Source organism: Bos mutus, chromosome 6 (genome assembly GCF_027580195.1).
Source record: "Bos mutus isolate GX-2022 chromosome 6, NWIPB_WYAK_1.1, whole genome shotgun sequence".
In the NCBI taxonomy this organism is placed as follows: Eukaryota; Metazoa; Chordata; class Mammalia; order Artiodactyla; family Bovidae; genus Bos; species Bos mutus.
Window position 1 is genome coordinate 70943170 of NC_091622.1, and position 25044 is coordinate 70968213.

Below are 25044 nucleotides of genomic sequence, written 5' to 3' on the forward strand. Positions count from 1 at the left end.
GCTTAAACCAGTGAGAGGTTGTCTGTCACTTGCCATCATAAATTCTCACAGTGGTAGCAAGAGAGGAGGCAAGATTAATAATACTGATTAGGAAGGTTTCAGTTAGACAAGAGGCTTTGAATGCTTTTCCCAGGATGTGGACGTTTGGATTTTCTAGAGAAAGTGATCTCTCTTCATATTCTGCATCATATCTTCAAAAATACCTTTGCCCCTTTTAATGGTTCCATGGTCCTCTTAGTCACTAGAAACACATCATGTTCATCTTTGACTCCTTCCTCTCTCATTTTCTGTATTTAATCATTTACCAACACCTGTTGATAGTCCCATTTTTCTGCTCAGTCTTCTGCCACTACTCAAACATTTTCCATGATTCAGTTCACAACTTAATCTTTCTCCCCATACTCTCCAAGAAGAAAACTGTACCACATATTTTTAATCACATTTCCAACTTCCAGATTCCACTTTTCCCTAAAACAAAAACCTTGCCTCATAGTTTGTCCCCTAGCCTAAATCCTCTCCTTGAACACAATTTATCTAACTCAAATATTCTGCTCACTTCTTCTTGTCTGCCTTGGTATAATTTAAAAGGAACATTTCCAACTCCATTCCTAACTGGTTTCCACAGTTGATGTCTTGATGGAAGCAATATAGATAGCATAGTGGCTAAAATACAGAATTGGAAACTTACTGCCAGGATTTATCCCGGCCCCACCACTTAATATCTGCATGACTTTGAGTCTGTTCTTCAGTTTCCTCATCTGTCAAATGAGGGTAATATCATGTCTCAGGATAATTGAGAGAAGATAGAAAAGGTAGATGGAATGTGTGTGTGTGTGTGTGTGTGACAGTACCTGGTACATAAAAAATCCCATATTAGTAGTGGCTATTAATGATGTTGCTTTTTGTGTAGTTCTTGCATCTCTTGCTCAATTTCTTCCCCTAGTTCTCTGAGACCCTATGTCCTTTCTGTTTTTTCATAATACTCTTATCCACCCTTTCCTTGACGTTCCCACTTTTACTACTACAGTTTCAGGTAAATAGGAACATGGGAAGCTTGATATGCATAATAGGGAATATATTGTCAGGGTCTTTTTTTTTTTAAGAATTCTTCATGTTTTAGTCAATTACTTTTATCCTTTCTAGATCCTTTAAAAGGAAGGCAATAGTATGATGTGATATTGAAGACTTTGTAATCAAAGGTCTAGGCTTCAATCCTGACTAATACTAAGACACACTGAGCAAGTTAAATAATTTATTTGAGCATCAGGGTATTTATCTGTAAAGTCAGAAAAAAAGCATCTCAGAATTGTGATGATCAAATGTAAATTATAAACTACTACAGAAAGGTTAGCTGAAAACGATGGTGGCTTTAGATTTTTATGCTTTGTTGTTGGAACTCTAGGAATGGTTGAAATGACTCACAAATTTGTAACTACAGCCTACACCTAACCTTTGGGTTCTAAACACACATGTCCAATTGTCTCCCCAATGTCTCCTCTTGAATATCTCAAATACCTTGGATGCTTCCTTCAATCTGTTCTCCACAAAGCAGCAAGAATATTCTTTTGAAAATATAAATGAAACCACATGTTCCTATTTAAAATCCTTATTATTTCCCATTATATCTAAATTCCTAGTTGTGGCCATAATACCTCTTTGATCTAGCCCCCTCTATGTCTCCAACTTCATGTCCTACCATTTTTCTCTTTTCCCATAACACTTCCACCCAGAAACTTCCTCAAGTTTCTTGCGAATCTCTGTATTCTCAAGCTTTGATACATGCTGTGCACTTACCTGGACCACCCTCCTACCTTTTCTCCTGGCTGGTTCCTCTTCAGTCTTCATGTCTCAAAGATCTAACTACCCTATTTAAGATGTTTCCCTCCTACCTCTCACCTGCCATCCACCAACATAGTACCCACAATTATTCTCTATTTTTTAAAATATTTCTTTTCTTATCTATTAACTATCTTCCCCCCAAACCCTGCCGCACTGTCACCACATGGTAAATCCCAAGAGTCAAGAACCCTGTGTTTTCTTCATCACTGTACATGCAGCATTCATTTCAATGCTTGAGTTAAACGGAAAAAAAATGAATGAAATGAAAGGCGAAACATGCCAGAAGATTTTTGGGATCACTCTTATATTCCAAGTTGTGATTGTAAGCAGACTGTAGTCTTGTCAGGAGGTAAACTTAGCAACGTGTTTTAAAGTACAAAGGAGAGATAAACTGAAAATAGTGAAACACTAGTATGAGACTGCTGAAGGAGGTCCACAATAGGGAACAAGAACATGCAGCACTCACCCTCTAAACAGCTGCCCACATTTGAAGCAGATGGTCCTTCAGCCCGGCTTCCCTGGTGGCTCAGACGGTAAAGAATCTGCCTGCAATGGAGGAGATGCAAGAGATATAGTTTCAATCCCTGGGTGGGAAGATCTCCTGGAGAAGGAAATGGCAACCCACTCCAGTATTCTTGCCTGGGAAATCCCATGGACGGAGGAGCCTGGCAGGCTACAGTCCATGGGGTTGCAGTGAGTCGGACACAAATGACACACATGCACATTCCTTCAGTCAGGACCAAAAGCTGGACAAAACTGGACTTCACATGGTCAAAACCTCCAAGCCCTACTTTCAGGCCATATTAGTAAGACACAAGGGAAGAGGAGGATAAGAGAATCATTGGAGCCACAAGCAAAAACAAGACCAGGAGTTGACTGTGGCTCAGACCATGAACTCCTTATTGCCAAATTCAGGCTTAAATTGAAGAAAGTAGGGAAAACCACTAGACCATTCAGGTATGACCTAAATCAAATCCCTTATGATTATATAGTGGAAGTGAGAAATAGATTTAAGGGCCTAGATCTGATAGAGTGCCTGATGAACTATGGAATGAGGTTCATGACATTGTACAGCAGACAGGGATCAAGACCATCCCCATGGAAAAGAAATGCAAAAAAGTAAAATGGCTGTCTGAGGAGGTCTTACAAATAGCTGTGAAAAGAAGGGAAGCGAAAAGTAAAGGAGAAAAGGACAGATATAAGCATCTGAATGCAGAGTTCCAAAGAATAGCAAGAAGAGATAAGAAAGCCTTCCTTAGCGATCAATGCAAAGAAGTAGAGGAAAACAACAGAATGGGAAAGACTAGGGATCTCTTCAGGAAATCAGAGATACCAAAGGAACATTTCATGCAAAGATGGGCTCAATACAGGACAGAAATGGTATGGACCTAACAGAAGCATAAGATATTAAGAAGAGGTGACAAGAATACGCAGAAGAACTGTATAAAAAAATCTTCATGACCCAGATAATCATGATGGTGTGATCACTGACCTAGAGCCAGACATCCTGGAATGTGAAGTCAAATGGGCCTTAGAAAGCATCACTACGAACAAAGCTAGTGGAGGTGATGGAATTCCAGTTGAGCTATTTCAAATCCTGAAAGATGATGCTGTGAAAGTGCTGCACTCAATACGCCAGCAAATTTGGAAAACTCAGCAGTGGCCACAGGACTGGAAAAGGTCAGTTTTCATTCCAATCCCAAAGAAAGGCAATGCCAAAGAATGCTCAAACTACCGCACAATTGCACTCATCTCACACGCTAGTAAAGTAATGCTCAAAATTCTCCAAGCCAGGCTTCAGCAATATGTGAACTGTGAACTTCCTGATATTCAAGCTGGTTTTAGAAAAGGCAGAGGAGCCAGAGATCAAATTGCCAACATCCGCTGGATCATCGAAAAAGCAAGAGAGTTCCAGGAAAACATCTATTTCTGCTATATTGACTATGCCGAAGCCTTTGACTGTGTGGATCACAATAAACTGTGGACAATTCTGAGAGAGATGGGAATACCAGACCACCTGATCTGCCTCTTGAGAAGTTTGTATGCAGGTCAGGAAACAACAGTTAGAACATGGACATGGAACAACAACTGATTCCAAATAGGAAAAGGAGTACGTCAAGGCTGTATATTGTCACCCTGTTTATTTAACTTATATGCAGAGTACATCATGAGAAACACTGGACTGGAAGAAACACAAGCTGGAATCAAGATTGCCAGGAGAAATATCAATAACCTCAGATATGCAGATGACACCACCCTTACGGCAGAAAGTGAAGAGGAACTCAAAAGCCTCTTGATGAAAGTCAAAGTGGAGAGTGAAAAAGTTGGCTTAAACCTCAACATTCAGAAAATGAAGATCATTTCATCCTGTCCCATCACTTCATGGGAAATAGATGAGGAAACAGTGGAAACAGTGTCAGACTTTATTTTGGGGGGCTCCAAAATCACTGCAGATGGTGACTGCAGCCATGAAATTAAAAGACACTTACTCCTTGGAAGGAAAGTTATGACCAACCTAGATAGTATATTCAAAAGCAGAGACATTACTTTGCCAACAAAGGTTCGTCTAGTCAAGGCTATGGTTTTTCCTGTGGTCATGTATGGATATGAGAGTTGGACTGTGAAGAAGGCTGAGTGCCGAAGAATTGATGCTTTTGAACTGTGGTGTTGGAGAAGCCTCTTGAGAGTCCCTTGGACTGCAAGGAGATCCAACCAGTCCATTCTGAAGGAGATCAGCCCTGGGATTTCTTTGGAAGGAATGATGCTAAAGCTGAAACTCCAGTACTTTGGCCACCTCATGCAAAGAGTTGACTCATTGGAAAAGACTCTGATGCTGGGAGGGATTGGGGGCAAGAGGAGAAGGGGACGACAGAGGATGAGATGGCTGGATGGCATCACTGACTCGATGGACGTGAGTCTGAGTGAACTCCGGGAGTTGGTGATGAACAGGGAGGCCTGGCGTGCTGTGATTCGTGGGGTCACAAAGAGTCGGACACGACTGAGCAACTGATCTGATCTGATGGCTTTTCCTTTGCTTTTTATTCCCCCACCCGACTCCAAGTTGGGCTTCCTTGGTGGCTCAGACAGAAAGAATCTGCTTATGATGCGGGAGACCTGGGTGCTATCCCTGGAGGAGGGCATGGCAACCCACTCCAGTATATCTTGTCTGGAGAATTCCATGGAAGAGCCTGGCGTCCATGGGGTGAGAGAGAGTCAGACACAACTGAGCAACTAAGCACAGCTCACTCCGAGTTAAGTGAACAAGGCTCCAACAGAATCGGCTAGAGAAACTGGAATGACTAAGGAGAGACTGGTATCTCTTCCCTTTCAGATTTGTTGATCCGCCCTGCATCTACCTGTGTGAACAGGAAGATAGAGACTTGGGGAGAAACAGTTGGAGGAAGTGGGCTAAAGTGTACTCCTACAGTTTGGCATGGCCATGAAGTTTCTACAGAGTCCATCCATGCTGGTAGAAAGTACTGTCCAGGTTTGAACCATTTTGACACCTACTGGGAAAAGGAATTCTAGCAACAAGAGGCAGGATATACTTCAAGGAGTGGGAACTGAGAGAGATCAAGAGAGAGAGAGAGCCGCAGGCTGATCTCATATCAAGGAACTGTGCAGTGGAGTGGCTGCCTCTGAGTTTCTAGGAGAACTCAATGTGCCCATTAAAGAGCGAACACTTTAATGCAATATGGATAGTACTTACCTAGTTAAGAGAAATGTATGTCTTTCTTCCCTAGTCTCCCTTCCAGTCCCCAACACCACAGAAGATGGGTCTTGAAAAGAGAGGGAAATAATTGGCTAAAAACAACTCCACCTTCCCTCTTGAGTTCCTGAATCACAAGGTCAGCCATAGAACATTTGCCTGGGAACTGATATTGAAGCTTGAAACTAGACAGACTTTTAATAACCAAAAGTGTGAAAGAAGAGTTAAAGAATATGCTCAAGATGTCTTTAGGGGACTTGCTACCAGTGCTGCTTAATCACCTAAGGATTTCATTAAAACAAAAATTGCAGTTCAGCTAGGCTGGGATGAGGCCAGAGACTGCATTTCTAACAAGCTCCCTGGGGATGCTGCTGATTCTAGGATCACACTTTGACAAAATAGGCACTATACAGCAGGAGAGGGAGTTTCAATGGTTGGCAGAAAAGAATAGAGAAAAATATTAGGAAGGTTATATGAAATACACATTTTTGTAGATCAAAAACATTTGAATATTTAAAATTTCCCAAAAAAATCACAAAAATTCATTCAATAAAATGTGAAACACATTATTAAATAATTTCCCCACATTCTAACAAATACTCATACCCCACTTAAATAAGAATGTATAAATCAAGTAGGATATGAACTAGTACTGATCTACACTGGCAAGCATGAGTACTTGCTAGAAGCGTGTGTTTGTGTGCATTATTTGAAAAAGGCTGAGGCTGGAATCAAAACCAGCCACCTCTATTATGCTATAATTTTATGAATTTTACAAATGTTTAAGTTTTCATGAACTGTGCTTATGTATAAAAACTACTGCCACCTGGTGGATTTGAGTTAAAAAAAGAAGTATGAATCTTTTTATTCAAACATCTTAAATACTATTACTACTTCCTCTGCTAATTTTAACTCAAAAAAGAAAATAGGTAAATATGATGGATTTACTAAAAAAAAAATTGCATTTGGGGGAACCTTTTGCATTCGGTTTCAATTGGAAGGGAAATAATGAATGCTAGTTGCTTAGCTGGGTCTGACTCTTTGCGACCCCATGGACTGTAGCCCACCAGGCTCCTCTGTCTGTGGGACTCTTCAGGCCAGAATACTGGAATGGATTGCCATTCCCTTCTCCAGGGGATCTTTCAGACCCAGGAATTGAACCTGGGTCTCCCACACTGCAGGCAGATTCTTTACCACCTGAGCCACCAGGGAAGTCAGGGAAATAATGTCTATACTTATATGCATTAGATGGCATTAAAGTTACATTTTAACTTTATGATTAATATGGTTTTTCCTTTAATTTCCACAACTGTTTTATTGTCAATAGGAATCTTTCCATCCATTTTGTTAAAGACTCTTAGAAGTTGGACCTTATAGGTAATTATTTCTCTGATATGTGTGCTAACGCTATAATAAAGACCATTGTGTGCAACTCCCAACTTTGCTTCTCAACGTTTCCTCCCTTCATCCAAATGTGTATATTTTCAAAAGCCTTTCTTTGCTATCTCAGAAGAGGGTCTTCCTAATTCTTTACAAAGTTAGATCATTTGATTTTACCTTATCTGATAAAATAAATTATTACCACCTAACTCAGTGTGCTTGCCTTGAGAATCCCAGGGACAGGGGAACCTGGTGGGCTGCTGTCTATGGGGTCGCACAGAGTTGGACACGACTGAAGCGACTTAGCAGCAGCAGCAGCAACTCAGTGTGTGCTGAAAAGCAGAGTAAGCTGACAAGATTCGTATAGTCAAGGCTATGGTCTTCCCAGCAATCACGTTCAGCTGTGAGAGCTGGACCGTGAAGAAGGCAGAACACTAATGAATCGATGCCTTCGAACAGTGGTGCTAGAGAAGACTCCTGAAAGTCCCTTGGACAGCAAGGAGATCAAACCAGTCAATCTTAAGGGAAATCAACCCTGAATACTCATTGGAAGGAGGACTGATGCTGAAGCTGAAGCTCCAGTATTTTGGTCACCTGATGCAAACAGTTGATCTACTGGAAAAGTCCCTGATGCCAGGAAAGACTGAGGGCAGGAGAAGAAGAGGGTGCCAGAGGATGAGATGGCCAGATGGCATCACTGATGCAATGGACATGAACTTGGGCAAACTTTAGGAGATGGTGAGGGACAAGGAGGCCTGGTGTGCTGCAGTCCATGAGATCGTAAACAACTGGGCGACTGAACAACAACAACTCAATCTGTATTTAACTTTCCCTCCACTTCATCATTCTCTGCTGCCTCTATGATCCCTATCTACCCCTAAGAACACCAAATACCCTTTTCTGACTTCATGTTAAATTGCCTCGTGCATGCTAAGTCGCTTCAGTCACGTCCGACTCTGTGCAACCCTATGGGCTGTACCCACCAGGCTCCTCTGTCCATGGAATTCTCCAGGCAAGAATACTGGAGTGGGTTGCCATTCCCTTCTCCAGGGGATTTTCCTAACCCAGGGATTGTCTCTCATGTCTTCTGCACTCTTTACCACTAGCACCACCTGGGAAGTCCTAAATAGCCTCAGTTTTCACCAATTTATTTTTGTAATCTAATCACTTAAACTTAGTCTGGATTCTCTCAAACACATCAGTGAATACCCAAAATCACAATGATGGGTCACCAGTACAAACAAACTAGAAGACTAGAATGTGTTGTTAAACAATTACATGCTGTATTTAACACCATTTTCTCTAAAAGTGGTGTCAGTTATTAATCCAAGATTAAAACATGCTGCAGGTTCTGTAGTGTTATTTTCTCATGATGAATTCTTCTGAGATTACTATCAAAAGATATGTAAGCCTCACAATATACTTTTCTCACTTCTCATGATTTAGAAACTTACATGTTATACAGGTCTAATGATTCAATCACCTGTCTACTTAGTAAGCTAATACTTTCTAAAAATAATAGAACTATTAAAAATTATAACAATGAGTAGAGATGTTTCCTAGTACTTTTTAGAATCTTTAAATTGCATTTTTCCATTGAGTGCTTAATTTTTTTAATAGGTAAGAGACTTCAAAGAAAAAGCATATGGTCATAAATTTAAGTATTTTCACTCAAAGCCTCTAGACTTTAATATTTATTAAAGTAAATTAAATTCCATCATTCTTTTTCATCATTTTTATTCACATGCCTTTTTGGAAGTGATTAGGTAACACAGAGGACTTGTAATATATTTGTTATTGTCCAAAAAGGAGCAGAAAAAGGATAAAGTACAGAAAAATATTAAGGGTTCAGGACAAATTCTAGTTTTGTTGGAGGCAATAAATATTCTGAAATATCTGGAAGTTTTTGTAATTACATATAAGCTATAATTCTAATATGAAAATGAAAATAAATTTATTTATAAATATTCTGATCTCTGATTATAAAGGCAATGACAAAAACACTCCATATATAAACACTTTAAAGCTGTTTATTAAATATTTCTATTTGGTATCTTCACTGTCACTGTTTGAGCTATCAGAGTCACCATAAATAGAAGTGTTTCTAATTGAAGATACCATCACATCTACAATGGCTTTTTTGGGGTTTTCTTCCAAATCAGTCTGTATTGCTCCAACTTCTGCTAGCTTCCATTCAAGTTCTGCAAAAAATAACCCATCAATAAATTAGATAAAATCTTGGAACATCTATATGAAACAGAAGTTGACTCCAATAAAATTAATGTGGAAACGATGATATATTTAGAACTAAATTACAATGAAAGTACTATGTCAAAAAACATTGGATATAGCAGAGTTATACGTAAAGAGAGAAATTATGGCTAACATTTATTTTTAAATGACTGAAAATAGTGCTTTGAAAGTACAAATCAAGGAGCTAGAAAAAAAATTAATGTAAATCAAAGGAAAGCAGAAAGAGGGATATAATGAAGAAGAGACTTTAGCAAAGGTTGAAAAGCAAAAGCAAGAGAGGTGACTAACAAAATCACAAGTTGGTTCTTTGAAGAGACTAATAGACACACCTTAGGCAAAAAAGATCACAAGAACAAGAAACAAACTAAACAATATAAAGAATTATATGGGGGCAAAACCAAGATAAAGGTTTTAAAGCCATGAGACTACTATGAGAAAAAAGTATGCCAATACATTTGAAAATTTTAGTGGGAAAACCGCAACAAAAAAGTGTGAATTATGTGAACATATTTAAAAGCGAAACTGAAAAAACTGAACTGATAACAAAAACCTCCCAATCCTGCAAACTGCTTATTTTGTTAAAATTTATTCCTAAGCACTGTGTAAATGAACAGAACATTTGTGAGGAAAATTACAAAATAAACTTAAGAGGAAAATTACAAAATATAATACAATTGGCCCTTGAACAGTTCAAACAGGTTTGAACTGCAGAGGTTTGCAGGTATGTGGATTTTTTCAATAAATGCATATTATAGGTCTACACAATCCATAGTTGTTTGAATCCACAGATGCAGAATTGCAAGTACAGAGAGCCAACTCTAAAATTATGTGTGGATTTTTCACTGCGTGGGGGTCAATACTCATAACTCTTGTGCTGTTCAAGGGCCAACGGTAAATACATTATATTTATGAAGAAAGTTACCAAAAAAAAGAAGATCAAAATTAATGACAAGCTATATCTTATTCATGGACAGGAATATTCACTATTATTAGGATATCAAGTCTTCAACAATTAATCTTTAAATGTGATTCTAATAAATAACAAACAGGATTTTTCAGACTAATTCCAACATTTATACTACATTTTGAAAAGACTTGCCCTACTAGAGACAGCTAAATTGTTAGGAAGGTAGAGTCATTAACATAGTACTGTACTGATTCAGGGATAGACAGAACAGACCACTGGAACATAGTAGAAACTTCAGAAACAGATTGAAGCATCTTTTTTTTAATCCTGAAAATGACATAGGAGATATCAAAAGTCAGTGGGGGGAAGACACCTCACATACATTAAGATACATTTTTTTCTTAAATAGTAATTACTATTTAAGAAAAAAAGGGAACGAACAGGTGTTGCTAAGGATGTAGAAAAATTAGAACTTCTCTGCATTGTTGGTGGGAGTGCTAGATGTGCAGCCCCTGGGGAAACAGTATGCTGTTGCTCAAAAATTAAAGTAGAACTGTTATCAGATCAGATCAGATCAGTCGCTCAGTCGTGTCCGACTCTTTGCGACCCCATGAATCGCAGCACGCCAGGCCTCCCTCTCCATCACCAACTCCCGGAGTTCACTCAGACTCACGTCCATCGAGTCAGTGATGCCATCCAGCCATCTCATCCTCTGTCGTCCCCTTCTCCTCTTGCCCCCAATCCCTCCCAGCATCAGAGTCTTTTCCAATGAGTCAACTCTTCGCATGAGGTGGCCAAAGTACTGGAGTTTCAGCTTTAGCATCATTCCTTCCAAAGAAATCCCAGGGCTGATCTCCTTCAGAATGGACTGGTTGGATCTCCTTGCAGTCCAAGGGACTCTCAAGAGTCTTCTCCAACACCACAGGTCAAAAGCATCAATTCTTCGGCGCTCAGCCTTCTTCACAGTCCAACTCTCATACCCATACATGACCACAGGAAAAACCATAGCCTTGACTAGACGGACCTTTGTTGGCAAAGTAATGTCTCTGCTTTTGAATATGCTATCTAGGTTGGTCATAACTTTCCTTCCAAGGAGTAAACGTCTTTGAATTTCATGGCTGCAGTCACTGTCTGCAGTGATTTTGGAGCCCAGAAAAATAAAGTCTGACACTGTTTCCACTGTTTCCCCATGTATTTCCCATGAAATGATGGGACCGGATGCCATGATCTTCGTTTTCTGAATGTTGAGCTTTAAGCCAACTTTTTCACTCTCCACTTTCACTTTCATCAAGAGGCTTTTGAGTTCCTCTTCACTTTCTGCCAAAAGGGTGGTGTCATCTGCATATCTGAGGTTATTGATATTTCTCCTGGCAATCTTGATTCCAGCTTGTGTTTCTTTCAGTCCAGTGTTTCTCATAATGTACTCTGCATATAAGTTAAATAAACAGGGTGACAATATACAGCCTTGATGTACTCCTTTTCCTATTTGGAACCAGTCTGTTGTTCCATGTCCAGTTCTAACTGGTGCTTCCTGACCTGCATACAAATTTCTCAAGAGGCAGATCAGGTGGTCTGGTATTCCCATCTCTTTCAGCATTTTCCACAGTTTATTGTGATCCACACAGTCAAAGGCTTTGGCATAGTCAATAAAGCAGAAATAGATGTTTTTCTGGAACTCTCTTGCTTTTTCCATGATCCAGCGGATGTTGGCAATTTGATTTCTGGTTCCTCTGCCTTTGTTAAAACCAGCTTGAATATCAGGAAGTTCACGGTTCAGGTATTGCTGAAGCCTGGCTTGGAGAATTTTGAGCATTACTTTACTAGCGTGTGAGATGAGTGCAATTGTGCAGTAGTTTGAGCATTCTTTGGCATTGCCTTTCTTTGGGATTGGAATGAAAACTGACCTTTTCCAGTCCTGTGGCCACTGCTGAGTTTTCCAAATTTGCTGGCATATTGAGTGCAGCACTTTCACAGCAACATCTTTCAGGATTTGGAATAACTCAACTGGAATTCCATCACCTCCACTCGCTTTGTCTGTAGTGATGCTTTCTAAGGCCCACTTGACTTCACATTCCAGGATGTCTGGCTCTAGGTCAGTGTTACACCATCATGATTATCTAGGTCATGAAGATCTTTTTTGTACAGTTCTTCTGTGAACTGTTATATGATCCAGCAATTCTACTTCTGACTATACACTCAAAAGCACTAAAAAGGGGGCCCAGAATAGATTATGCATATCCATGTTCTCAGCAGCATTATTGACCATAGCCACAAGGTAGAAGCAACAAATATGTCCATCAACAGATTAATGGGTCTGCCCTGTAGCTCAAAGGGTAAAGAATCTGCCTGCAACGCAGAAGACCCAGGTTCGATCCCTGGGTTGGGAAGATCCTCTGGAGAAGGGAATGGCAACCCACTCCAGTATTCTTGCCTGGAGAATCCCATGGACAGAGGAGCCTAGCAAGTTACAGTTCATGGGATTGCAAAGAGTCAGAATGACTGAGTGACTAGCACTACACTAAAATGTACTATAAAAAATACAATGGAATATTATTCAGACTTAAAGTTTTAAAAGGAAGCAAATGCTGACACGTACTACAATACAGATTAATCTTGAGGATGTTATGCCAAGTAAAATAAGCCAGTCACAAAAGGACAAAACTGCCTAATTCATTTATATAATGTACTTTGAGAGTAGTCAAATTCAGAATTAGAAAGTAAAATGGTGGTTGCCAGGGGCTAGAGAGAGCAGAGAATAAAGAGTTACTTTTTAAGGATATAGAGTTCCAACTCTTTGCAAAATGCAAAGAGTTCTTGAGATGGATAATGGTGATGATGGCACAACAGTGAAAATATACTTAATATCACTTAACCATATACTTTGGGCTTCCCTGACAGCTCAGTTGATAAAGAATCCACCTGCAATGCAGGAGACCCTGGTTCAATTCCTGGGTCAGGAAGATCCACTGGAGAAGAGATAGGCTACCCACTCCAGTATTCTTGGGCTTCCCTGGTGGCTCAGCTGGTAAGGAATCCGCCTACAATGTGGGAGACCTGGGTTCGATCTCTGGGTAGGGAAGATCCCCTGAAGAAGGGAAAGGCTACCCATTCCAGTATTCTGGCCTGGAGAATTCCATGGACTGTATATGGGGTTGCAAAGAGTTGGACACAACTGAGAGCCTTTCACTAACCATGTACTTTAAAATGATTAAATAATATAACTTATTTATTCATAATTAAGTTCTGGATATATAATTTATTGCAGGGTAACAATAACTAATAATACTGTATTCTAAGTTTTTAATAATTCAAATGATGAATTTCATGTTATGTGTATTTTTAAATAATTAAAATTTTTTTTCAGGTATTACAATTTTAAAAAGTAGAGTCCGGATAACACACTACTCATGATAGTGACTGCTTAGTGAGGCAGGGAGGGGAATAGAACTAGGAATGGAAATATAGGCAACTTCAACATCTGTACTGATTATTTCAATAATAAACAAATAGCTGAAGGAAACATGAACAAATGTTCACATTTGTTATTTTGGGTAATGATTACGTGAATATTTTCTATATTATTGTTTGTATACTTATATATTTTTTAAATTAAGAGGATAAGGCACAACAGATGGCCAACAAATATATGCATAGATGCTCAACAATGCTCATTATAAGAAAAATGCAAATCAAAACCACAATGAGTTATCACCTCACACCAGTCATAATGGCCATCATTAAAAAAATCTACAAACAATAAATGCTGAAGAGGATGTATTGAAAAGGGAACCCTCTTGCACTGTTGGTGGAAATGAAATTGATTCAACCACCATGGAACAACAGACTGGTCCCAAATAGGAAAAGGAGTACGTCAAAGGCTGCATATTGTCACCCTGCTTATTTAACTTATATGCAGAGTACATTATGAGAAACGCTGGGCTGGAAGAAACACAAACTGGAATCAAGATTGCTGGGAGAAATATCAATAACCTCAGATATGCAGATGACACCACCCTTTTGGCAGAAAGTGAAGAGGAACTCAAAAGCCTTTTGATGAAAGTGAAAGTGGAGAGTGAAAAAGTTGGCTTAAAGCTCAACATTCAGAAAACTAAGATCATGGCATCCAGTCCCATCACTTCATGGGAAATAGATGTGGAAACAGTGTCAGACTTTATTTTTTGGGGCTCCAATATCACTGCAGATGGTGACTGCAGCCATGAAATTAAAAGACATTTACTCCTTGGAAGGAAAGTTATGCCAACCTAGATAGTATATTCAAAAGCAGAGACATTACTTTGTCAACAAAGGTCCGTCTAGTCAAAGCTATGGTTTTTCCAGTGGTCATGTATGGACGTGAGAGTTGGACTGTGAAGAAGGCTGAGCGCCGAAGAATTGATGCTTTTGAACTGTGGTGTTGGAGAAGACTCTTAAGAGTCCCTTGGACTGCAAGGAGATCAGCTCTGGGATTTCTTTGGAAGAAACAATGCTAAAGCTGAAACTCCAGTACTTTGGCCACCTCATGCGAAGAGTTGACTCATTGGAAAAGACTCTGATGCTAGGAGGGATTGGGGGCAGGAGGAGAAGGGGACGACAGAGGATGAGATGGCTGCATGGCATCACTAACAGATGGTGAGTCTGAGTGAACTCCGGGAGTTGGCGATGGACAGGGAGGCCTGGCGTGCTGCGATTCATGGGATCGAAAAGAGTTGGATACAACTGAGTGACTGAACTGACTGACTAAACTGAACTGATGGAGAACAGTATGGAGAAACCTTAAAAAACTAGGAACAGAAACAGAACTACCATATGACCCGGAAATCCCACTACTGGGTATATATCTTGTGAAAACCATAACTGAGACAGACACATGTACACCAATGTTTGCTGCAACACTTTTTACAATAGCTAGGACATGGAAGCAGCCTAGATGTCCATTGACAGATGAATGGATACAGAAATTGTGGTACATATATACAATGGAATGTTACTCAGCTTAAAGAACGCATTTGAGTCAGTCCTAATGAGGTGGATGAACCTAGAGCCTACTGTACAGAGTGAAGCAAGTCAGGAAGAGAGACACAAAGCCTGTATATTCATGCGTGTGTATGGAATGTAGTGAGATGGTACTGATGAACCTGTTTGCAGGGCAGCAGTGGAGACACAGATAGAACAGACATGTGGACACAGTGTGTGTGTGTGGGGTGACTTCAGAGAGAGGCATGGAAACATGCACATTATGATATGACGCAGGGAGCTCAACCCAGTGCTCTGTGAAAGCTGAGAGGGGTGGGATGGGGTGGGAGATGGGAGGAAGGTTCAAGAGGGAGGAGACATATGTGTACCTGTGACTGATTCATGTTGATGAGTGGCAGAAACCAGTACAATATTATAAAGCGAATATCTTGCAATAAAAATTTAGAAAAATATACTAAATAAATTTCAGCCCTTAAAAAAAAAAAAGAGGATAAGGCACAGGCTGAAAAGTAAGATGGTAAAATAGAGAGGGAAGGAAAACTCTGAAACAATTATAATTCTGGAAGTCTTACTAAGGCCAAAAACAGTTTTAGGGGAATGATAGAGTGAAAGAAAGACTGTTAAAAATAGCCATTCACAGTGGCTTTAATACAATGGTAGGAGAAAAGATTTTAATCATACAGAATTATATCAATTCCAAGAAATGACTAACTGAAGAGTTAGGTCTTAGAACTAAGTTTGGAAGTAAACATTACTGTGACCCCATGGTTTGTAGCCAACCAGGGTCCTCAGTCCATGGAATTTTCCAGGTAAGAGTGCTGGAGTGGGTTGCCATTTCCTTCTCCAGGGGATCTTCCCAACCCAGGGATCGAACCCGGGTCTCCGTTACTACAGGCAGACGCTTTACCGTCTGAGCCACCAGGGAAGCATCTAAACATGTTGGAGAACGTAAAACTATAAAGCCCTTTGCTATGTACTATGAAAAAGAAAACAGTAGAAGGCATAGTCCTTGCACCTGTTAGGGAGACAAAACTCAAAGGGAATGGGTTAACCAACAAAATCTGAGAATATGTAGATAAATGGAAAATAAGTTGTGTATAGAATATATGCTATAGAAATTCAGTAGAGAACATGAAAACAGATTATTAATTGGTCCAGCATCACATAATGGATCAAATGGAAACCTAAGAAGGAATAGGGTTTGGAACGAAGACTAAAGCAGGGTAGGGTATTTAGGGTACAGAGACAGAGTATGAAACAAGGTATTGGGTTGGCCAAAAAGTTCGTCCAGATTTTTGTAATATTTTATGGAAAAACCCAAATTTTTTGGCCAACCCAATATAAAGGCACAAATGAGTTAAGTGTGTTTGAGATAGTGGTTGAATACCAGCTTGGTTGCAGCAGAAACTGCAGAAAACATTGAGGAATACAACTGGATAGATGGGCTGAAATTTTTAAGCATATGATTCTGAATTTTTAATGTATTTGAAACAAAGAATCATTAAGGATTTAAGCAAGTGGGTGTTATAATAGTATTATTGTAGGAAAATTAATCTGAAGGCATATAAGAAGAAACTAGAAACAAGGGAAAAGCCTAATGTTTTATGAAAATAAATTTTCATGATATTTGTTAAGTTAGGTAAATTTTCTTAACAGGCAAATTTTAAAAGTAATATCATTACCTTCGAGCTTGAGATTTATCCCTCCACATTCTATAATTCCAATGAACTTGCCTTCTATCTGACCATTTTTATAAACAAAAATGGTTGGTAAACAATTGTCATGGTAGTGTTCAATACAGCTATTCGCGATGGCTTTAACAAATTTAGTTTCAGGAAACTTTCTTGCTAGGAGACTAAGATGCTGGTTAACCAACAAACACATTGGGATGCTAAAAAGAGAAACAATACACACAACATCTTTAAAAAAACAGGCTACTTATTTCAATCGAATAAAATAAGTAAAACATTTCCATGACAAAAATATATCTTTAGATTTTCTTTTAATATAAGATTGCATCAGTTGTAATCCTCTATTTTTACCTTTAGTAGTGATAAACTATAGAGTCTCTGATTTTCATTATAAAAACTGTTATAGCCTGGGAATGAAGCTTGCTACCATGGGAATTTGCAGCCTAACTAAGGCTAACCACATTTGACTTGGCAGCAGTGTAATCAAGTACAATGTAATTGAGGAACCAGTAAGTTCCTAGTTTATAGGACACTGAGGGGGAGGGGAGGAGAAAGAAAGAAAAAACAAAACAAAACAAAACAGGACATTTCTAGGGGATCTTTAGCAGTTCTAAATTTAAACAAGGGGACCCAACTCTTGGTCATAGGTTATTTCCACACCAGAAGCTATCTCAAACTTCCTTGAATTCCTTTTACTCAAACTTCATCCACCCTTTTCTTTGACATGCTATATCATATTCCCCAACACCCAGAACTGTTCATTGGAAATTTAAAATTGATCAGAAATGTAACCAAAATCGCAAATTCTTCCAGCTCTATCCCTTAACTCTCATTACACTCATGTTTTAATTAGTCACTTTTCTCTATCACTCAATCACAGCTTTATTAAATTCTTTCAAAGCTAATCCTCAGCTTTATCCCACACTCCTTCCATTTCCTATGGGACCATTCTTTATTTGTTATCCTATTTTCTTAAGCTATCCTTCTCTACTCTACATAAACATATTCAAAATACTAAAAATTTTGAATCCCTCTAATAACTACTCTTTCCTGGTCACAGCCCAGATGAAAAAAGATTTTAAAAATCTCTATGTCGTTCACTTCCCTTCTTAAATGGCTCTCCTTTTTTGATTGCTGTGATAATTTTTTCTATGAATTTCCTTTTTACTCCTTTGACTTACTCCTTATGCCAATACCTCAAATGTAGATATTCCTTGTAACTATGTCCTAGACCCTTTTCTCATTCTAGACACATTCACTGGGCATTCTTTAAAAAAAAACAAATGCTAAATTTGATACAAGTGTATTTCTCCTTCATCTTTGTATACATTTTCTCATCATTCATATGGAGCATATTTGAAACAATACAGTAGAGGAAAAATATTACTGTGAACCATGTTAATCAGAGAAAAGGTCTTTGTCTAACAGACAAAATTAGTACATTCTTCTCTTGAGATCTTCCCTGATGGCTTAGATGGTAAAGCATCCACCCGCAATGCGAGAGACCTGGGTTCGATCCCTGGGTTGGGAAGATCCCCTGGAGAAGGAAATGGCAACCCACTCCAGTATTCTTGCCTGGAGAATCCCATGGACGGAGGACCCTCATAGGCTATAGTCCATGGGGTCACAAAGAGTCAGATACGACTGAGCGACTTCACTTTCACTTCACTTTCTCTTGTATTACACCTTACATGTCCTTTCAATACATACATCCATATATATAGATAGATATACACATGAAATGTTTAGTTCGTCTCTTGTACTATATCATAAAAGCATCTTACTCCCATTCGTATTCTCAACTCCTGCAAACCATCACAGGTATAGTTGAAGTTGAAGCTCTCTTAAGTGAGTGGCTCATACCAGGACATACTGCATGCTGGACTTTATCCACTTTTCCCCTCTATGTTTGTTTATGCACACTGTGTATTTTATTATACTTAACAAATAAATAAAAGTGTGACAGCAAAAGTCACTGCAGTTCTGAAGAATATCAAATACATGCTTTGGAGAAACATGATGAACGTGAATCACTTAGAAAAAAATTGTTGTGTAGCTCATTGTAAGCCAGACAAATATAAATGTCAGAGGAATAATAAAGATTTCTGCACTCAAATTGCTTCATATGTACTTGTGAGTTCTTGCTCCATTTTAAACAAACTCTGAAAATGAAACCAATGGCAATATACTAGGTCTTATCAATATTGGGGGAAGACTTTGTATATTTTTTAATTTGTCTTCTCTTTGCCAGTTTCTGGCTTTTATCATCAATTTTTTTTGCTAACCTTGTTTCACAAATTAGAAAAACTCAACAAAGTGAGTATAGAGGGAACAAATCTCAACATAATAAAGGCCTGATATGACACTGCTACTGCTAAGTCACTTCAGTCGTGTCCAACTCTGTGCGACCCCACAGACGGCAGCCCAACAGGTTCCCCCGTCCCTGGGATTCTCCAGGCAAGAACACTGGAGTGGGTTGCCATTTCCTTCTCCAACGCATGAAAGTGAAAAGTGAAAGTGAAGTCGCTCAGTCGTGTCTGACTCTTAGCGACCTCATGGACTGCAGCCTACCAGGCTCCTCTGTCCATGGGATTTTCCAGGCAAGAGTACTGGAGTGGGGTGCCATTGCCTTAGGACCACAGCTAATTTCATATTCAACAGTGAAAAGCTGAAAGTCTTTCCTCAAGATGAGGACCAAGGCAAGGATGCCCACTCTCACCAAACTTTAATTCAACATAATATTGGAAGTCCTAGCCAGAGCAAGAAAAAATAAATAAATAAAAGGCATCTAAATAGGAAAGGAAGAAGTAAAGCACGTCACTATGACATGGTATTATATTTAGAGAACCCTAAAGACTCTATCCAAAAAATGGTTAGAACTAATAAAAGAATTCATTAAAGTTGTAAGCTAAAAAATCAATACACAAAAGTCAGTTATGTTTCTATAACTAAGAATGAACTAAGTTTTGTTTCTATACACTAAGAATCAGAAAGAGAAACAAAGAAAACAATCCCATTTGTAATTGCATCAGAAAGAATAAACTACCCAGGGGTAAAAAACATTTGAAAACTATAAGACATTAATGAAAAAAAGTGAAAAAGAAACAAACAAATGGAAAGATACTCTGTGCTCATGGATTGGAAATATTCATATTACCCCCAATCAATCTACAGATTCAATACAATCCTCATCAAAATTCCAATGGAATTTTTCACAGAAATAGAACAAATAATCCTAAAACTTGTAAGGAATCACAAAGAAATCCAAGTAGTCAAAGCAATCTTGAGAAAGAAGAACAAAATTGGAGGCCACATGTTTCCTGATATTAAACTGTATTATAAGGCTATAGTCATTAAAACATTGTGTAACCGATAGGAACACAAACACAAAGGAAAAAAAAACACAGAGATCAATGGAAAGCATGGACAGACCAAAAATAAACCCATACTTACATGGTCACTTAATCTATGACAAAGGAGGCAAAGAACACACAATGGGAATGAACAGTGTTGGGCAAACTGGACAGCAACACACATAAAAATGAGATTTGACCACTATCTTACATCATACACAAAAATAACTCAAAAAAGATTAGAGATATAAATATAAGACCTGAAACCACAGAACTCCTAAAAGAGAACATGGGCAATGACATAGATCTTGGTGATAATTTTTCGATTCTGACACCAAGAGCAAAAGCAATGAAAGCAAAAATAAGTGAAACTACATTATACTAAAAATCTTATGCACAGCAAAAGAAAACCATCAACAAAATGAAAGGCAACCTACTGAATGGGAGAAAATATTTGTAAAACATATACCTGATAAGGAGTTGATATCTAAAACATATAAAAGAACTCATAAAATTCAATAGCAAAACCCAAAATAATCTGATTTAAAAATGGGCATAAGATCTGAATAGACATTTTTCCAAAGAAGATATACAGATGGCCAACAGGTACATAAAAATATACTCAACATCATTAATCACCAGGGAAATGCAAATGAAAACCACAGTGAGATATCACTTCACACCTGTTAGAATGGCTATTATTAAAAAGACAGGAAATAACAATGCAGCAAGGATGTGGAAAAAAGAGAATTCTTGTGCACTATTTGATGGGAATGTAAACTGGTTCAGCCACTATGGAAAACAGTATAGAAGTTCCTCAAAAAATTACAAATAGAAGTACCATATGGTCTAGCAATTCCATCTCTGGCTATTTAGTTGGTGAAAAACACTAACCTGAGAAGATATATGTACCCCCATATTCATTGTAGCATTATTTACAATAGTCAAAATATATAAACAATCCAAGTGTCTATCAGTGGATGAATGGACAAAGAAATTGCAGTATATATACAACTGAATATTATTCAGCCATTAAAAAGAATGAAATTTTCTCATTTGGGACAACATGGATATACCTATAGGGTATTATGATAAGTGAAATAACTTAGAGAAAGACAAATGCCATATGATCTCTCTTACATGTGGAATCTAGAAGGCTGCCAGAGGGTGGGAGAAGCGGATAAAGGGGGACCAAAAGTAAAAAAGCCGAAGCAGAGAATCACACAAAAATATCTTTTTTAATTTAAATATTTTCTTTTCATCTGACATATATAAACATACATTAATTTAGAAATCTTTGATATTGGCTCGGGAGCTTCTCATCTACAGCTTTTCTCATCTAAACTATACAATAATGCATTGTCTTCCATATCTTCTTAGTGCATGCAGGTCTCATAGGTATATGCATGGATGATTCATTTTGCCGTGAATAGAAGCTAATACTACATCGTAAAGCAAGTATGTTGTTCAGTTTCTACATCACATCCAACTCTTTGTAACCCAATGGACAGCAGCATATCTGGCTTCCCTGTCCTTCACTATCTCCTGGAGTTTGCCCAGACTCATGTCCATTGAGTTGGTGATGCTATCAAACCATCTCATCCTCTGTCCTATTCTTCTCCTCCTGCCCTATAATTCTAGTAAAAATTAATTTAGAAAAAGAAATCATCTTAACACTAAGTGATGTTATATATCAATTTATGTAACAAAAAGCTAAGAAAAACCAAGTGCATACAGTTTAATTTATATTTCAGAATATATATATATATAGACAGATAAGTACAACTTGTTACAAATCTAGATACTACTTTATTTTACTGGATGGCATACTTAAAGTAATATTAGAAATATGTACTACCTAACTCAAATCAGTTTTCCACATAAAACCATGACATTAATACTTTATAAGCTTTATTTTCCCTCAAATTGGTGAAGCCAATCCACAAATATCTAATTAGAAGAATTTGATGATTACTGTAAGAATAAGAGCTGAGTCAGCGGTATGACTCCACTTATGGGGCAGTGGTCTTAATGCAGGAGGCAGGTGGGAATTGGTGGTAGCAGTGAAAAGTATGAAATTAGGAGACTCTGGCACTATAGATTGTGGTGCAGGGAGAAAATGGTTGTTTGAAAGTTCAAACTTGGTGTTGGGGTTTGAGGGCCAGAATTTAACCGCAGAAGAACTTTTAAAAAATAAGCAAGACCTTTGATATCAGAAAACAACTTATGGGCCTAGCCATGAAATTTGAGGTACAAAATAGGCAATGGGGTATACAAACAAAGCTAGTGAAGGTGATGGAATTCCAGCTGAACTATTTCAAATCCTAAAAGATGATGCTGTTAAGGTGCTGCACTCAGTATGCCAGCAAATCTAGAAAACTCAGCAGTGGCCACTGGACTAGAAAAGGTCAGTTTTCATTCCAATACCAAAGAAAGACAATGCCAAAGAATGTTCAAATTACTGTATGACTGCACTCATTTCACATGTTAGCAAAGTAATGCTCAAATTTCTCCAAGCTAGGCTTCAGCAGTACATGAATCGAGAACTTTCAGGTATACAAGCTGGATTTAGAAAAAGCAAAGGAACCAAAGATCAAATTTCCAACATCTGCTCGATCATAGATGGAGAAGGCAATGGCAACCCTCTCCAGTACTCTTGCCTGGAAAATCCCATGGATGGAGGAGCCTGGTAGACTGCAGTCCGTGGGGTCGCGAAGAGTAGGACACGACTGAGTGACTTCACTTTCACTTTTCATGCACTGGAGAAGGAAATAGCAACCCACTCCAGTGTTCTTGCCTGGAGAATCCCAGGGACAGGGGAGCCTGGTGGGCTACCGTTAATGGGGTCACACAGAGTCGGACACGACTGAAGCGACTTAGCAGCAGCTGGATCATAGAAAGAGCAAGGAAATCCCCAAAAAACATCTACTGGTTTATTGACTACACTAAAGCCTTTTACTGTGTGTATCACAACAAACTGTGGAAAATTCTTAAAGAGATGGGAATACCAGACCACCTTACCCATCTCCTGAGAAAGCTGTACGCAGGTCAAGAAGTGACAGTTAGAAGCAGACATGGAACAACGGATTGGTTCCAAATTGGGAAAGGAATACGTCAAGGTTGTATATTGTCACCCTGCTTATTTAACTGATATGCAGAGTACATTATGCTAAATGTCAGGCTGGATGAAGCACAAGCTGGAATCAAGATTGCTGGAAGAAATACCAACAACCTCAGATATGCAGATGATACCACTTTAATGGTAGAAAGAGAAGAGGAACAACAACAACAAAAAGAACCTCTTAGGTGAAAGAGGAGAGTGAAAAAGCTGGCTTAAAACTTAACATTCAAAAACTAACATCACGGCATCTGGTCCCATCACTTCATGGTGACTAGATGGGGAAATAGTGGAAACAATGATAGATTTTATTTTATTCAACTCCAAAATCACTGTGGATTGTGACTGCAACCATGAAACTAAAAGACACTTGCTCCTTGGAAGAAAAGCTATGACAAACCTAGGCAGTGTATTAAAAAGCAGAGACATCACTTTACTGACAAAGGTATGTACAATCAAAGCTATGGTTTTTCCAGTAGTCATGTATGGATGTGAGAGTTGGACCATAAAGAAGGCTTGAGCACTAAATAATTGATGCTTTTGGCATGTGGCAAGTCAAAAAAAATAAGCATAAGAGACTTGATACATCCAAATGCACTGCATGATCTCTGATTAGGGATCAAAATATATATATATATTATAGAAATATTATTATGATTATTCAAAAATATATGTATTTATGAAAGAGATTCTGAAGTTAGTTGGAGAGATTTGAGTTAAGGACTGGCTGGGTATTAGATGGGGCTTCTCTGATAGCTCAGATGGTAAAGAATCTGCCTGCAATGCTGGAGACACAGGTTCGGTCCCTATTAGGAATTATGGTTAATTTTGTTTGGTGAGAAAATGATATTATGGTTATATAGAAAAAAGCCCTTAGGATTTTGAAGATGCACGCTGAGATACTTAAGAGTAAAGCATCATGTAATTCATTTTGAAATGGTTCTACAAATACACACATATAAATATACAAACAAAACGATACAAATACGGCAACATGTTCATTGCTGAAATCTACCTAGCTGGTATGTAGGGTGCTCATTTTATCATTCTTCCTACTTTTTTCTATGTTTGAAATTTTCTATAAGCTTTTCAAATTAACTGACAAAGTACTTGTTTTTCTATTAAGTATGAGAAGTTCTTTAAGTTACACCTGAAAATATATTAAAATAATTTAGTCCCTGAAGCCAATGACTCTACACATATATTTTTCTTTTTTAATTGAAGTATAGCTGATTTACTTTGTTTTCTTGATTAGTCTTTGTTATATGCTTTATCCAACATTAAAACAAAAAATATGTATCTTAAAACATTAGAATATTAGATTTTTACAAAAAGCTACAGTAATTACCTTGATCTGTATAGATGAATTATAACCCACACATCTTTTTCTGCATTTGTGACTTCATTCACATACTGATTTCCAGAAATTTCTCTTAATTCCCCAAATTTTTGTTTTTTCTTGAGAGCTTTCCATTCCTGTAACCGCTTTTCTCTAGTTAAAAAAAATGAAATTACATAAAAATATTGTTATATTCTTAAGACTATTCCCATATACAGTAATAATCTAGGGATGTGAATGGAATGCTAGTACATATGAACCTCTTTAAAGAATAATAATTATTAATCGTTTTACAATGGCAGCTACTCTTTTTACATGGTTATTTGCTTTATCATGGGATTCTAAAATATAAGAAATTAGCTATTGATTTAAATTTATTTTTCTCTAAGACTAAGTCAATTATAGTTATTGAGAGCTTATTTAGACATTGGACCAATAAATTCTCGTATACAGATTAGATAAAGGAAGAGCATGCAGAACA

At 38.1% G+C, this 25044-nt stretch overlaps 1 protein-coding gene across 1 annotated transcript in view; it reads right to left on the reverse strand.

Annotated features, from left to right (window-relative positions):
* Positions 1-8613: 8613 nt before the first annotated feature.
* PDCL2 (phosducin like 2) overlaps positions 8614-25044 on the reverse strand; it is a 34816-nt gene continuing 18385 nt past the window's right edge. Inside the window, exons 4-6 of the mRNA XM_005899052.2 lie at positions 24573-24716; positions 16745-16953; positions 8614-9129 (exon numbers count right to left, since the gene is read on the reverse strand). Coding sequence (XP_005899114.1) covers positions 8972-9129; positions 16745-16953; positions 24573-24716 — 511 coding nt within the window. The 3' untranslated portion in view covers positions 8614-8971. The remainder of the gene's footprint in view (positions 9130-16744; positions 16954-24572; positions 24717-25044) is intronic.